This window comes from Periophthalmus magnuspinnatus, chromosome 6 (assembly GCF_009829125.3).
Source record: "Periophthalmus magnuspinnatus isolate fPerMag1 chromosome 6, fPerMag1.2.pri, whole genome shotgun sequence".
In the NCBI taxonomy this organism is placed as follows: Eukaryota; Metazoa; Chordata; class Actinopteri; order Gobiiformes; family Gobiidae; genus Periophthalmus; species Periophthalmus magnuspinnatus.
The window spans coordinates 20,406,411-20,423,411 of NC_047131.1; the positions used below are offsets into that span (position 1 = coordinate 20,406,411).

At 39.2% G+C, this 17,001-nt stretch overlaps 2 protein-coding genes across 4 annotated transcripts in view; one reads left to right on the forward strand and one right to left on the reverse strand.

Moving 5' to 3' along the window:
* cd82b (CD82 molecule b) overlaps positions 1-17,001 on the reverse strand; it is a 236,234-nt gene that overhangs the window by 152,548 nt on the left and 66,685 nt on the right. The window lies entirely within an intron of this gene.
* Positions 1-17,001, forward strand: part of reln (reelin) — an 89,916-nt gene that overhangs the window by 9,872 nt on the left and 63,043 nt on the right. For both annotated transcript variants that reach the window (XM_033967428.2, XM_055222709.1), the window contains exon 2: positions 8,296-8,403. In XM_033967428.2, the coding sequence (XP_033823319.1) occupies positions 8,296-8,403 (108 nt within the window). The remainder of the gene's footprint in view (positions 1-8,295; positions 8,404-17,001) is intronic.

Below are 17,001 nucleotides of genomic sequence, written 5' to 3' on the forward strand. Positions count from 1 at the left end.
CATTGTGTGGTAATTTGGTTACAAATGTAAAAAAAAAATCAGCATCTCACTAGCACAACATTCTGACAACTTCATGGCTCTTTGTTGTGTTTCTTTTATTAAGTAATTTTACATGAATATTGCAATTTAAAATGTCCAGATTATTATATAATGATCCACGGGTGTCATAGATTATAACTATATAGCAGACATAAGGGCGATAGGTCTCCTTTAAAGTAAATACAAGTCATCAGAAGCAAAACAAATGGGCAATTGTAGTTATTTGACTTTTAACACTGTCAGCACATTTCTGGCTTTGATTCTATCGCCTGGGACAAATTCTTTTAAAAGCTTGGTCCAACACATGGTGCACATAAGAAACACAATAGAAGAAAAGATATCCTGTCCCCTGTGAACCTTGTCACAAGCCAACACATTCATACAATTATTAAAAGATGTTGTATATCTGCTTTATAACTCAGATTATTTATTTGATCTCCGTGTGTGTGTGTGTATATATATATATATATACACATACATACATACATACATACATACATACATACATACATACATACATGCACACATACATTATGTATGTATATATATCTATATATCTATATATATATATATATATATATATATATATATATATATATACACACACACACACACACACACACACAAAAGCACCTGACTTCATAAAACACTGATCCCCATCTGTGTCTTATTTAGGGGTTTCAATAACTTTTTTTTTCGATTGTGGGTGGCATTTTGAGGACTTTTGACAATTTCCTTGTTTTCCTTTTTCTTTTGCTATGGCCACGGCCACGTTTTTTTCAATGCTCTGAAACTCATGGATAGTTGCCATACAATGTAAAGTGATAGAGATGCATGTATACATTTGAATCCCATAAAGAGAAGCACAATAAAAGTGTGATTTTGTGAGGAGCAGATTACGTGTGAGGAACAGGATGCCGGAGACAGAACGGCCTCTTCACTTGTGTTTTTCTGCACGGCTGTTGTCGGGTTATCGCCAAGTAGACATGCAGGCACAAACACTGCTACCATTAGCGTTAATAGTAGTACCTCAATGATGGACCCAGACCAAGTTACTGGCATGTTCTTCTGGCGGTGATAACGTTGAGTGTAAAACTGCTCGACTTTGGTGAGCAGGACCTGTAGAAGGCCAGTGGATGGTGGAGTGCCTCTGATTTGGAGCTTCACAGCAGCAGATGGCAGTGCCAGCAGGCCAGGATGGTGCCAGGAGGTTACGCAATGGAATGATGCCTCTAAGACCTGACTGGAACACTGCATGCCACATATATGTGCAGAAACACTCGGCCCACACACTCAACCAGAACTGTAGAGAAATGTGCATACTCGCATAGATAAAGAAGTCTGTTTGATTATATTCTTCTATCTTCTTCTGGATGTCAGTTCTTATCTCTTTATCGCAGAAGAAGTCACTGTAAAAAAATATTTAAAAGTAGCTGTATTGTATCAAATTGAATTGTTCCAAAAGGTTTACTACTACTGCTTTGCCTCACAAGTCCAGAATGATATCTCTTTGAATTTTTTAGACAGAAGGATATCATTCTGATCCTCATGCCTTCCGTCATGCCTCGAGCCAGGATCAAACATGGCTATGCAATCAGATTTGTCTATTTCTTTTTCTCATGTGAAACGAAGAAGCTCATTGGTCATCTATCATTTTGAAAAAAAAATTAATTTCTTTCAGCTCAGATGAACAGTTTAGTGCTACGCTCATTGATTCTTCATGTTGATGTTTTTCAGTCTTATGATATTTTTCCTTTTTCCTTTTTTTTCTTCCTAAGCAGCCATATTTGTTTTGATATGGTGGACCATGTGTGTCTCTGTTTGGCTAATCCACCAATCATGCCCATCTGAACTCTGGGAGATTCACCAGTGACGAGACTCACATCTTCATAAAGTATTGGAGGAGTGTGTATTCTGGATCCCAGGCAAACTGCTACTACGATAACATGTTTGCAGCAAAATTCTCTTCACATCGTTTGTCTAATTAACAGAATAGATTTTTTTCTTTTGTTACTACTACTACTACTATCTTTTGTATTTACTTCTTACAGCTGTTTAGTAACTGCTGGACTCAGTCCCTGCAGGGTTAGACATGACTCATAATTTAGGCCTGGCTTAAACCTTTTTTAGGTTTTAGTTATTAGAAAACTAATTGTAGACTCCCCATTCATGTCCACCCTGAGGTGAAGAGCATTTGAGAAAGTGGACCTCCCGACTCTGGCATTTGAGCTCTAGGGACAGATGGTACTTGAGCTTCCCCATGGTCTGGCCTCTATTTCCTGGTCCACTCTGGGGCACGTGTGACGGCCGGTGGGATATGGGTCAGATGGTCAGCTCTCTGTTTAGGATGTAGCCAGGAAAACCTCCAGCCCTTTGGGATCTCTAAAGGGATGCCAGAGTTACACATATAGTAGTTCATTGATAAGATTTTGATATTTTCAAATTTTCTATTTATTATATTATATTATTATATTATTTCATATACTTTCTAATATTCAAGTGATAATGTTTTGAATAGCATTGTCACTTTAAACGTGGCCTGTATAACTTTTCCGGTAAAGAGCCTGCCACCTGCTGGTCTCCATGTAGATGTGCATTAAATTTACATATTTACATGGAGACAATCAACTGACATCACCAGGCAAAATCTGGGAAGTGGCAAGTTGACCCCGCTCACTGTAAGAATGCGTGTTTGTCAAGGTATTTATGAAGCATTAAAATGCCCCAATGAAATGCATGCACAAGAGATAAGTTTTATGGCATAGTGTGGACAATTACAGACAACACAATAACATCTCCATGAAAACATCTCCATGAAGACAAGCAGGTGGTGGATCTTCCACTAGTAAAGTGACATAGCGCACATTTAAAATGATTAGACTATGGGGAGAAATTTGTTTATGAAGGGGCAGCAAAAAACCTGCATGAAACAACATTTTAGATTTTATTGCCTGGACTATTGGATAGACTTGTCTGGATTTTACAGGGTATACAAACCATTAAATTCATTCTTTGTTTAGATTTGTATCTGGTGTTTATGTGCGATTGGTGGCTCAGACTCGTATATCTTGTGTTTTTAAAGGCCGGTTTGTGGGTGTGGTGAAGTCAGATGAGTGTTTGTAGAATACACTGTGAGCAGAAAGAAGCTGTTCAGTCCATGCCAACCACGCACAGAGACCTTAAGCCCAAACGAACCAGGTCTACTCCCATAGGTTTACTTTAAATGAGATCATGGGCCCAACTCTTTCCAACTGTTTTTATAGAGTCACTTTTACCTCATTGAATTTGTGAGCCAATTCTTTCTAAAGGTAAAAGCAAATTGTAGAACAATGAATGTTTACTAAAAATGAAAATGTGGCCAATAACTTATATTTGCCAATATTGATATTAAAATTTTAAAGAACATATAAATACCCACACGTATAGTTAAGCTATAGCAAAGGTCACAAATAAATGTGTCACTTTTTATAAAAATAAGGAATTATATTTGTGTAGGATATAAAATGAATGTGGCATAATTGACTAAATACAACACTATATTTTTAGCCTTTCAGCTCTTTTTTATTTCCAATTTTTACCAGACTGGTGCTGCTTAGAAAAAAAAAATGTTGGGGCCAAATATTCAATAATGGACCGATAGGTGTGTAGGAAGTTTCAAGGCTATGGTGTACAAGGTAACGTAAAAAAAAAAAAAAAAAAAATCGGTTGACCTGAATTTGCGATTACGTCTCTCTTGTTCAAATCAACTTAATGATTGTAGTTAAAATAAAACATGCGCACCTCTAGCAGATGAACCATAAACCAGCTTTAAATACATGGATGTGTGTTTTTTGTTGTGTTGGAAGTCCTAACGTTTCTGTAGAGTGTAGAAAGCCCCGGGCACATCAATACTTGAACAGGGCGCAGTTGTGTGTGTCTGTAATGAGCCTTACCACATCACATCATCAATATTACATGCTCCGGCTGAGGCCCAGGGAGGTGCTCTGCTGTGCTCAGGTCTTAAGTATATGAGCACTGCATACAGTTAAAGTAATGCACGGTTAAGGTGAGATGTGAATGCACTGGCAAACCCTGAGATGCTCTGAGCTGTAAGGTCAGTATGTGAAGGTGAATGGGCTTTCAGACATGTTTGTGGGTTATAAGGCCAAGGCACAGCTCATTATGAGAAATACAGCTGTAGGCAAACAACATTGGCCTCCATTGACTCTGAAGCTTAACGGGCATTCACACATTGTTTTTGTAGAGTTGTAATAAGTGTATTGATGGTTTGCATGTATGCAATAAGAATGTCAAGTAACGATCTACGGATGAGGGTTTTTTTATGACGGATGCCTATACTGATATTTTTGAGCTGATATGAAAGACCGATTTAGATAATGTTTCCCAAATTTGAATTCAGTATAAACTCATCCACAACCCTGATTTACTACAAAATATATCAGTCAGTCAGTGTTGGTCTAAATAAAATATTGGCCTGTGCTGGAGATCAGCCAACCTGTATATCGGTCTATCTTTCATGTCCAGATTACTCAGTTAATTGATAATCGTTATTATTTAGGTCACATGAATAATCATGAACATCATGTAAAAAAAAACCCCCAACATAATCTCAAATCAATCAATGCATCAAAAAAGTAAACCTAAATGTAAAGTTTTGCTTTTTTATCCAGTTATTAATGTCACATTAACTTTATCATTCCTTTTTAAAAACTGAACCACATATAGGTGATTTTTGTAGCCTTTTCTCTATGGATTAATTATAGATTATATATTTAATCTATTGTTGAATTAAGTATTCACTTTGTACCTTTTCTGGTGAAAACCTGCATTTTTCTAAAATCTTATTTTTTTACCTGAAATTTTCTCCATCAAGACAAACAAACAGGTGAAGGCAAAGGGCCAGAATCAAGTCAGAGCTAATGTCAGATCAGTAGCGAGTCAATGCCACTCACAGTAAGAATACCGGTAGTTTTTCAAGGTATTTTACGAAAAACAAAAAAAAAACAAACAGATTTGGCTTTGGCTTTTACAAAAAAAATAAATAAAAAATCGTATTTATTAAATGCATGAGACAAGCAGGTGCCGGACCCTCTAATATAAAAGTTATTCCAGCTTTACTGTTGAAAATGAGATGTTTAGTTGAATTCATAGATTATTGTAGCTCCTCTTTCCTCTGGATGGTACGAATGGCTCTCAGAAATGGAAGTGTGGTCAGGAATGTTAAGGGCTACCATCAAAGGCCTCCTGCCCACTCCTCAGATGTGTCTATGTCTCTGTGTGGAAGTAGCCCACAGGTGATTGGATCTGATATCATCTCCTCTGATTGGTCCATTCATCATTCTGCCCTCCCAACAGCCAGTAAGAAAAGGCCTTGTCTAAATAATTGAAGATCTTGCATTTGTATTGATCAGGTATAGCCGGCTCTCCAAACCCTCTCCATCTTTGGTGTCTTTTTCTAATGTAACCTTATGCCTCCTTATGCTCTTATTCCCTTTAGTACAACATCAAACGGACTGCAGGTACACCTCTACCAGGGAGCCCAATATGAGAAGGAGAAACTGCAGAAGAGTGGTTTTATTATCAGACCTCAAATGAAAGAAAAAGACTGGAATAACCATTGAATGAACAAGAACAGTGTGATATGCAGTAATGGGTCCTGTTGCCGTGGCGAAGTGTAATAATCCAACTTAGTGCATTAAAGAGTGTGTCAGACCGTAGCCTTTCTGATTTAGTAATGCAATGTAAACACCAATAGCATGTCGCCCTACACCGCAAATGGCTTTGTTCAATAGAAAATGCTGTCTCGCAGGCAAAAACTGCACAAAACATATGTAAGCTTAGTGCGAACATAGTAATTGGTTGTTTGAATGAAAAAGCCCTTTCTCTCCTCTCTGGGTCACATGATGTTAGGGGCGCTCAGAGCAACATGCATTGAATATGATAATGCTTCTGTTGCCAAGCAAAATATCTACGTTTCTCACAATGCTTCCTCCCTGACATGCCATACAATCACACTGAATTTTATGGAGCTTAAAAATGTCTAGGCAGCTGGCAAAACTGGAAATAGATCCGGAGCCGGGCTGTTTATACGGTAGTGGTTTAAATACAGTCGTTACACAGATTTTAAAATGTAATGTGGCCTGCAAAAAAAAAACAAAGAACTATGCCTGGTTAAAATATGCATTGTATCTTTTATACATGAAATTGGGCATACAAAGCACCAATATGTTTAAAATGCGTGTGTGCGTGTTTTTTTTTCCCTGTACAAATCAATTACATATTTATTCATCTTAAAAGTTTACTTGATATATATATATATATATATATATATATATATTTTTTTTTTTTTGAGGAAGGTTGCACATCTGCCGTGTACTATGTGAAACCCCCTCCCCTCACCTGGCCTTTGTTCAGGCTCACTTGTGCTCTCTGGTTTTCTTCCTTCTAGTATCTAGCGGTGATATGTGAGAATACAACAGCAGTGGGTCAGCCAGTCTAATTACAGATGTAGCGGTAGTATGAATATTTCTTCCAAAAACAGGAAATCACCAAAGTCTTGATCCACAAAAGTTGAAACTTATCATTATTGGCTCCATTTTTGGCTCCATGTAACTGACAACAATCATGTGTTTAGGTTTAAAAATTGTCAAAAAAACTTTCACTTTTATTTATTGCTGACAAAAAAGAGACATTGAATTTTGTGCCACTTTTTATTTCATGTGGTTAGGTCCAGTAATTACAGAGACGTTAACCACATTATCCATGTCAGCAAATTTGCAAGCTGACCGTTGAACAATAAGTTCCAGCACAGATACTGTCCTCCCTCCCGCTCATTTTTAAACTATAGGGATTGTAGAAGAGTGTGAACCTATAGGTCAAGTGGATTTTAGTTTTTATATTTAATTCACATAACTTTTTACTATACAATGTCTGGAAATAATTCAGAGCCTCATTAAATTCATAACTGGGACTTGGATCTGGGAGAAGAGACAGGAATGACTGAAAGATGTTTTAACACTGCGAGACATGTTGTTTTTATGTGAAAATGTGTTAATGCAGACAGCGAGACTGGAGCCGTACAGGAGACTCACCCACATCATAACACGCAAAACCCCAAAACTCATGAGTCGCTATTCTAACTATAAACAGAGTCTGCCCATTCCGTAACCCACAAAGAGAGGGGGATTCTTTCGGTCAGGAAGTAACTGTCTGTGCCTCTCCCCACTGCTGAGCCTTTTATTCCTCTGAGTACATAAGTGTATTTTGGGGGTGTGTACTGCCTTTTGAAAGCGAGACAGCTCCTCCTTTCTGATCTGTCTGGCTGGAAATGGTCCAAAAGTAGAGCTACGTTGTTGTGTTTTTCCCCCAGTGATGCCCAAGGCGCTGTGGTCCTGTCATTCAAGAGCTTTTGTTTACATGGTGGATCAATAGTTATCGCGCCTCCGGATGTACAGTTGTAGATCCTAATAGACCCAGCTAGACTCCGCAGTGCCGCGAGATGAACACAGGTTAAGCCATTCTATCAGGGGCCAGACGGTTCCCCCATAAGTCTTTTTTTAATAACTGCAGGGGAGGAGCAGACTATGGGATCTTTATCTTTAGATTGTGGGTGATGTTATGTGACTTAATGGCAGCCAAACCCTCTTCAGTTCATTTAATAGGTTTGTGTTGTTTAAAGCTCAATTGTCTTGTTTTCTTTAAAGTATATTATTCGTGTTGATGGGCATTTATGTATATTGACAGTTTACGGCTTTCTTTCTTTGATTGTTTAGGTACATCACTCACCATCACTACACACATGGAAAAAAGGATTAAATACAATATCTCTATACATACAGAGTGGAATCAAAGACCAGTACATATAAAGTATATAAACTACATTAAATGTGTCTAAAAACAAGAAGGGGAGTGATTTGCTTTAATGTGTTTTTTACCAGTGAGAAAAGGCCTTCTTTAGTATGAGCGTTTTCTCCTTAAGTAGTAGATCTTGTGGGATACAGTCAATATTCATTTAACTACATTATTTCTTTAACAGGTCAATGTGCAGTTACAAAATGACCCAGGGCAAAGTTGTTTATACCAGATTCCAGTGTTAGGAGAATCAATGCTTTTTTGCAGCATTTATTTAGATTAAATATGTATTTTAGATTACTGGGCTTCAAATGTTTTTTGTTTGTTTGTTTTGGTTGGTAATGTCCATAACAAACGGAAATATCAAACATTAATCTGTTTTCCTGTGTTTGCTCTTTTCTTCAGTGACCATCTCCACCAGCGTCTCCTTTGACGGCCTTCTGGTGACTGGCCTGTACACGTCCACTCCGGTCCAGTCTGCTCCCATCCCCGCTCCGGCTGCCTTTGGCTTCGGTAAGTCCACAAGAGATACCCCCACACACAGACTGCTTATAGTGGCCTCCTCACCCACACCACTCCTGCCAATATCAACTCCTCATTAAAGCCTCAACTTTGCTTTTCGTTAGAACACAAACAAGGGTTTAAATAGTCCAAACAGTGTCTTTGCACTTAGCCCAGTGAGCCTGACCCGGCGCAGTGGTCCACATCCGTTCCCAGAGAGGGTCAGGGTGCACTTCCTTGGCCCTGTTGTGACAGGGCAATGATGGATGATGAGGGGAAAGATGTGGTTTTAGGTTGGGCCAATGAATTATTATTGATGTTGAAATGAAAAGGAATGAATGTCTGATCAGGAACAAAGAAGTAAGGAAAGTCTCCAGTTTCAGTGACACAGAACAAAGGGAAGTTGTTTTGTATATGGCAATGGGTCAACTGTCAGATGTGAACTTGTAGCTAATGTGCAAGCTGAAATACAGTTTTTCAGATGTTTGAAGTGAGGAAGGCCTAAGATATAAGGTTTCTTTCAATCATCTAAATGGAGATAACGCCACCAGACCAAGTTACAGGTCAGATTTATGTAAAGGCCACGCAGCAACATTATTATTATTATTATTATTATTATTACATGTTTGTCTAACCATACCAACACCTGCTTGAATCAATGAAAAATTGTTATTTCTAATACCATACTGTGGAACATTCAAGACCCAATCTCACATACTCCTTGTTATATGGGTAGAAAGCACACTCCTCTCCGTCACCTTATTTCACTTTTTAAATTAAATTTTAAATCTGAAGAATAGTATTGGCACCGTAATGGGACAATGGTATCAGACAAAAGTGTAAAAGTGTCCCTTATTGCTGCCTGCGAGAACAGAACTTACTGGTGCAGAACTGTTGCCCCATCTCCTGACTGAAACCACTGTTCTTCACATAGACTGACTCTGCACTAGCCCGGCTCTACTGTCTTGGCATAGGCATTTTACTGGGGAGGCATCCAAGTTGAAATTGCGTCACCTTTGCTTCACTCTCATTAATTTTAAAAGTTTTGAGGGACCATGTGAGTAGAACTGTGGATTTGTGACTTGTTCTCTTATACAGCGTGCAATCGGCCTGTCAGTCTGCTATGTTGTCTCTGGAAATTCTCACAGTAGGAGTATAGCCTTTAACGATATATAAACATTAAATTGGGGAGATAAGCCATGCTAAAAAGGTTTCAATGAGGTTTAACAGGCATTCTTGCAGATAGCTCCATCTGGCAGTCCACATAAACACTGAACATTGTAACGCAATGACTAATATGTAAACAAGATATTTGGACCATAATGTACAGCAACAACAAGCGTGAACACTCCTAAGTATAATTGATATTAGCGAAATAGCTTTGCCCTTTTCAATCCAATAATATTCTAAGTTCCGTAAAACAGATGTGTGAGTTGTGAGCATATGCCTGACATGTGCATCAACGCAGGAATGAAAACCTATTGCTACTAAAGACCACACACAAAGGCAACAGATATAAGTTGCACATGATTTATGAATGTAATGAAAGAAATGTAACTGCAGTGATATGAAAATGGTAAAACTGTGGAATGAGCTTACATATGGTGCCTTCACTTGTGCATACAAAATGCGTCTGTCAAGATGAAGTTTAAACTGGCATTAAAGTCAGAACTAACCCTAGACCAGACCAGGGGTAACTGAGGAGTAGAACAGGACCAAACCAAGTCACTGTTGAAATACGAACACAGGATTTCATGACTAATATTATGAGCATTACAATGAGATCACTTGCTTCTCTACTATCACTTGATATATCTGAATTAGGGCTGGGAGATATGACAAAAAAAATAAATAGATAAAAAAAAAATCACAAATCTTTTTCCTTGTTTTATATAAATTTTCTGAACATAAACAAAACAGACTTTTAATCACAGCATACCCCCCTCCCCACCAAAAAAAAAAAAAAAAAAAGAAAGAAAAATGAATGTCTTCCTCCAAAGTCTAAACTCTGCTCTACACCACTTGCATTTACTGACAGGACTGGCTGCGGACTTCTTAATTAAAAACGATCCAAGCTGATCATTAACGATGAAACATTAAAATTTGATTAAACTTTGATTAATTGCACAGCCCTACTTTGAACAATAAATTATAACTGAGTAATGTTATACGCAATACTTCTTAAAAAATTTGGCTCTTCTGCCTACCTCACATAGTGTCCAGGGTATGAAAGAAAACTTGGGCCTGTTGTCTTCATTCAATATATGAAAGTTGCAACAACATATTTTGGGGCTCAGTATTTATTGTGAGTACTTTTTCTTTGCAAAAGTGGGGCGATTTGGGGTATTTTTGTTGCATTACGATAAGATTTGAACTGTACAGGGGTGAATAAGTCCTTTTTATGGTTAATTATTGGTACAATATTTGTTGCAGCTAAAGTCTTTTAATGAAAACGGTTTACTGGGATTATCTTGCATTATATAAATCTTAATCAGAGGCATAAAGTAGTTTAAATAATATCATGTATCGCAATATTTCTTCATAGCAATAAGTGAAATAACAATAAGTGAAATTTGCACTTTGTAATCTCGTACCATGTAGTGGAATTTGTAGAAAGGAGGTGAATGAGCATAGAGAGAGTGTGTTTGTGTGGTCGGGGTTTGTGGTTGTTGTGGTTAAACCTCGGCTCTCGCAGACAGGACGGCTTCCTACCAGGCCCCAAACTCCCTGTGGCTGTCACCCTCTGCTGCTCTGTGCGGGGAGCTCATAAAACCACTGCACTGCCTCCAGCATTCATATGTATCCAAACACATATTTTCCCCCATTTTTGCTCTCCGCTTCTCCATCTAATTTTCCTCTTTATTTGCCAGTCGCAGGAGCTCCTTCAGACACTACTGACAAGACAGAAATAAACTTTTATAACCGTCCACTCCCTCATAGCTCACAATAAATTTTGCATCTTTTAGGAGGGGAGTTTTATGAAATTGTCAAAACACTACTCCCACTCATTGTCAAATTAACTGACGTGTTTGAGACCATCGCAACAGTCTGGACAAATTCATTTCCATAGACAGCTTTGACTTGTGTTGTGAAATGTCTAGTCTCTAGTCAGTCTTCTTCCTTGTGTAAAGACTTACCACAGAATTGCAAGACTCTGACTGTAGTGGTGGATCAGACAAACATCAGCTAAAAATAATGTCATTTTAGGTGAAGTAAGAGGGACAATACAGTAGTGTCATTTGGCCATGGCTTCCACAAGCACGTTTATGACCTGCCTCAGAAGTGAATCATTTTGAGTGCAAGAGTGAGATGAGAAAATATGTTGTTGACTTCTAGACTTTATGACGGTCCAGATATTGCAAAACATGCTGTGAAATTCAGTGTTAAAGGTGTAACTTTTCTGGGGTTGTTTCCATGGAGATTTTTTAGCTTGCCTGAAATGTCCTGTAGTTTGGCATTCATCTTCATCGAGACGAGCAGGTGACGCCACTAGGCCAAGTTGCAGGTCAGATCTTTTGCAATTGACCATTCTGCCTGCCCACTTTTGCCATAATTGCGACTAAACTGCTCTTTCTTTGTGGTGGCACTTCTGGTTAAGTGGGAATCCCATTCATTTCAATGGGGGATTTGAGAAAAGTTTTAGGCTGACTTGTGTAAAATGTTCAGTGTTCAGTGCAGCAACAAGACAAAAACAAAAAAGAAAAACAACGTTGCAATCTGTATAGAACTTATTGTGCTGTCAAGGTCGGCAGTCCCAATGCAATATAATGCAACACGAATGACGATGGCAGCGCCCACGCCAACTTTCAGGAGTAAGGTGAATACAAACACCTAATTGAATAAATGCAAGATTTAATTGCCACACTATAAAACATTTCAGACAAGGCAATGACATCTCGATAGAAAATAGGAAATAGGCTGGGGCAGACCACCAGAAAATGTGTGCAACATTTGCCAAAGATGCTATAATTACAATAAGATGAATTTACTTTGGATGAATTAAGGTCAATAATCAACATTCTGGTCTATTAACTGACCAGAAAATATCAGTCAGTAAAGTCAGTATTCCAAAAATAAGTAAAAAAGTGAAAAATCTGTGTTAGTTGCAAATATAAAAGGGACTGCACATGAAATTAAGATAAAAAATAAAATAAAGACAAAACACTGCTGTGGAATGGCGGGCTATTGTAGCTGTGCCAGTGCTGAAGCCCCACTAAATAGTCATTGATAGATGGCTCGTTTTGGGGGTGATGTTTATTTTGTCATACATTTGCATATTTGTATGTATTTACGGGGCGTTTGGTGCCAATGCCCAACCCAATGTGATAGATCTGGCCGTCTGACAAAATAGACAGCTTAGTGACAGGGACATCTCGTAGCCATGTGTCCCAATGACGGATGGGCTCCTGCTAGCACACGACGATTAGAGATGAAACCTGATGAACCTTGACCTTTCAGGGAGGGGCTACTGGTGGAGGTGCAGGGCCGACATGTAATCACCGCGTGCTCACATCCACGAGGTGTGCTAATGCTAATACGTGGAGAATTACTCCATCATGGACCACTTTCTTTTCACTGTGCACAATTACGTATTCAAATGTAGGGCCCCGCACTCTCATCCATCTCCGGGCTGAAGGTCGCCTGTCATCCGCCCTCACGCCACAAATCCAGATTGAATGTCAACGCGAATGTCAGACTATGAAAGATGGCAGCTCATCATGTCACTATTTACACAGACAAGCTCACAGGTGCTCCTAAACACAATGCTAGCTCCCAACATCTCCCACGAGGCTTCCACAGTGTGCCCGCGCATAGTATAACCCATCTCTTCGTCGATGTGATACGAAACAGACTTGTGCATTGGCAGAGAGGATAAAGAGAAAAAAATGATATAGAAAAGGGTGAGAGAGGGGTCCCGCGGGGAGAGACTTCAAACACGGAGCGTTTCTGTGATCAGCAGGCTTTGTGACAGCTGCCTGACTGCGCTGCTTAGACGCTTTCTTAGGCACACACACACCTCCTGCTGCCATAAGAACTCCACTCCCTGCTCCGACTTAAGCACTCGGAGCAAAGCGCATTCAAATTCTAATGACGCGCTCACATGGAAGTCAGTGTAGGCACCTGCTCAGTACTGTAACCTTCATGTAGTGACTTTATCAAGGTTAAGTAAACTGCCAAACTGTTGCTTTTGAACTTTGCTTGTTTTTTTTTCTTTTTATTATATTTTGAATAGAAAAACTCAACAGTTCATAGTAAGAATATATTGACAAAAAAGTATATTATTTTTTATTACACTAGCAATGATCTGATTCTATTTTTGGTGCAGCATTTTCCAGAGGAGGTGCAACAGTTCAATTATCAGCTTGTCTTGTTATTTGCTTTGCTTGTAATGTTCGACCGCATGATAAGTCCCCATCAGAAAAGGAAAAATGCAGAACTATCATCTATGCTCTTTCAAAAGTTTCTTTTTAAACTTTTTTATACTATTCTTATGGATGATAACCTCAATATCTGATGATTTTATACCTTAAAATCAACTTTGTAAAAGATACTACCTTGTAAATGAAATATTTCACTTGTACCACTATGACAAGCTTATTAGATCACTGGTTTACTTCTTGTTTGGGTTTGGGTGGAGTCTCTCTCTCTCTCTCTCTCTCTCTCCCTCCCTCCCTCCCTCCCTCCCTCCCTCCATCCATAATATGATTCTTGCCTTTTAGCCCTGTCATAGCAAAATCACACACACATGGGCACACATATGGGCACATACATACACAAACATATTTTTTTGTTTGTTGTTTTTTTTTTTTTTTTTGCAAGACCTCAGACTTCATGGACACAGAATCTAAGGCTCCATTCTTACAAGATTAGTGTTTTCTACTAAAATCTGTCATCATTAGAACTCTTTTTTTCTCGGTAGTAAACTTGTATTTGTTTTGCCCAAAGTTCACATAGGTATGTATAAGGTAGTGCTGGTTGTGACATTGTTGCTAATAATGATGATGACTTATCTAAGCCATTACTCGCTCTCCACTCGCGTCTGAGGCACCCAAAGGCAGATCTCCCTCCGATGATGGATTCATTAGTGCAGAAGATGAAATGAGTTGTCAGGCCAGGGTTATGTATGGGAGGTGATTTGTGTTCTCTGCGGCACACGGCCAGATCAGTTGAAATTGGATGAGTTGGCTCGTAGTAAATCTCCGTTGCTTCTTTCATTGGTACAGGACTTTTCCCATCACCAACATCCAGAGTTTGAGTTTTGTCCCACCTCAGCATCCCCCTTTCACCACTGCCCCATCCTCTCAGGCAGGTGTGGTAAAGGAGACAGATGCAGGAGAAACTTTTTTCATTAACTCATGCAACTAAAAAGTTACATACAAAAAGTTACATTTTAGCTGTCTCTTACCTGCGCTGTCTTGCATTTGTTGAGGCATTTGTTTCATTCTTCATTTGTTTGTTTGTTTATTTTTTTTTCCATATAGGGTTCAGCAGCGTTGCGTAGCCATTTTGGTCTACGCAACCTCTTTTTTCTTTTAACGCACTGCTTGTCGCTATTCATAGGAGGAGCCGTTAGCATGATCTGGAAGCACGGCACATTGTTATGATGACATTCTGTAGATGTCTTTTTAAGTCAGTATTGTGTATAATAGTAATAATAACTTGTTAAAAAAAATCGGTAGATCAAAAGCATTGTCTTCTTTAAACTTAGAGACTTGGATGAGAAAGCATGACACTTTTTCTTTTCTTTTCAAACAAATAAAAGTCCTCTCTACCTTCACTGAATTCAGGAGTCTATCATCTATTATTAATTTGCGCTCCAGCAGTGAGCTGTGTTGTGCATTTGCCGTACATGGTAAAAGCATAGGTCCTGCCTCTTAGGTGGATAGTGGACCTGCAGGAGCACAATATTGGTGTATTTACTGGTTCACTTGGTACACACTAGCAAACACGGTCCTTTCTGTGAACTCCCACTGCTCCCCCAGGTCTCCTGAACATACTCTTATCCCAGTGTGAACGTGTGCCTTTGACTGACTACATATGTATTTCTATGCACATTTGAGTCTATTTTCCCTCTGCTGGTGCATTTGTTTGCATCCAAATGTATGGTAAAATACTCCAAGGTGACCAAGAGAGCAGAATGATGGAAAAACACGATCTGGATGTGGATTTAATAGTCATGTGTAAGATATTGTCTGTTTGATTTTATTTTTTATTCAGCAGGAGAGCAGCAGCAAGCGTAGGCAGCTCCTCCCATGTGCGGTCCCTCTTGTGTAAAAGCTCTGTTATTTTCTGCCATGGAGTGAGCTTGGTCCGCTGCCAATGAGTAAAAGCGAGAAAAGAGAATAAAGACTAAAAGGCAGTGGAGTTTGACATATTTATCTGTAAACTTGTGGGTTTGAATCATTTTGATAGAGCCAGGATGGATCACACAACATGTTAAACAGTATAGTATGTGCATGCAAGTTTATTAAAGGTGCCATATGTAACTTTTTTGGTGGGGCATGGCACCAGCTGCTTGTCTCAGTGGAGGTGTTACTGCTTTGCCTAGAATGCTCCACAGTATAGCATTAAACTTTTCTATCTTGCATCTATTCAATTTTAGCTAAAAATACCTTGAATAACGTTCTTATTCTTACAGTGGGTTGGCTCACCTCTACACAGATCAGACCCCTAATTTGACCTGGTGACGTCATCTGCTACAAATGGTCCTGTTCATCAAAAAGTGTGTTTTTCTGTCTGGTGTTGACATTTTTTCTGAAACTTCTTCCTTAGTATGAAAATAAAGTTTGAATTCAATTGTTTACTACTGGAATCTCGAATTGGCCACTGGTCTTAGCACTAAAATGCTAATATAATACATTGCTAGCGTTTGATCCACATCCAAAGTGCCCCATATTTAGCAGAAAAAATAGCCAGTGACCTTCTCTGTGTGTTCGGCCTCATTAGAATCGCTGGACTCTTTCTGTAACAGTGATGAGTGCCTCCCAGCCCTTCTGTTTGACACTTACACACATGCACAAATACATGTGCTCAAGTCTATCTAAAGCTGTCCTCTGGTGCCCACCCCACCTGTCGCCGCTGGTCTCTGCTTCGTAGTTTGTTTGTGGCTTTAGCAGTTGAGAAGTAGAACACGCGTAGAGAAAATTAGCACATGCCAGATCACATTAATTAAACCCCAGCTCAAACTATTAGTCTGTAAGTCATGTTGAATTAAAAATCAAATTAGTTGATCCTGCTGCTAGCCTGACATATACCCGCAGTACACGTTTGCTCATGGGCTGCAGTGATGGACGGGTGGGCGCATATACAGTTATGTTACGTTGGTTTGGTCGTGACTTTGCTGCTGATGTTCTCCCGTGGCTGGGTGTTGGTCCATCATCTGCAGTCGTCTCTGGAGGCCTCCCTGTGTCACTTCAATCAGGCCTTTCATCAACACGTTCACACAAATGGGTTAACTCCTTTGGGTGGTTTGTATAATTTCAAGTTACAATTTTCTTAACTTGGTCGACCGGTTGTAACCCTGCTGTAACCCTGTGCTATGCGTCACTATGCTACGCTTTTGGGATCAGAGCAGACCGGCAATGTGAGAGTAGTCCATCCTACAGTACT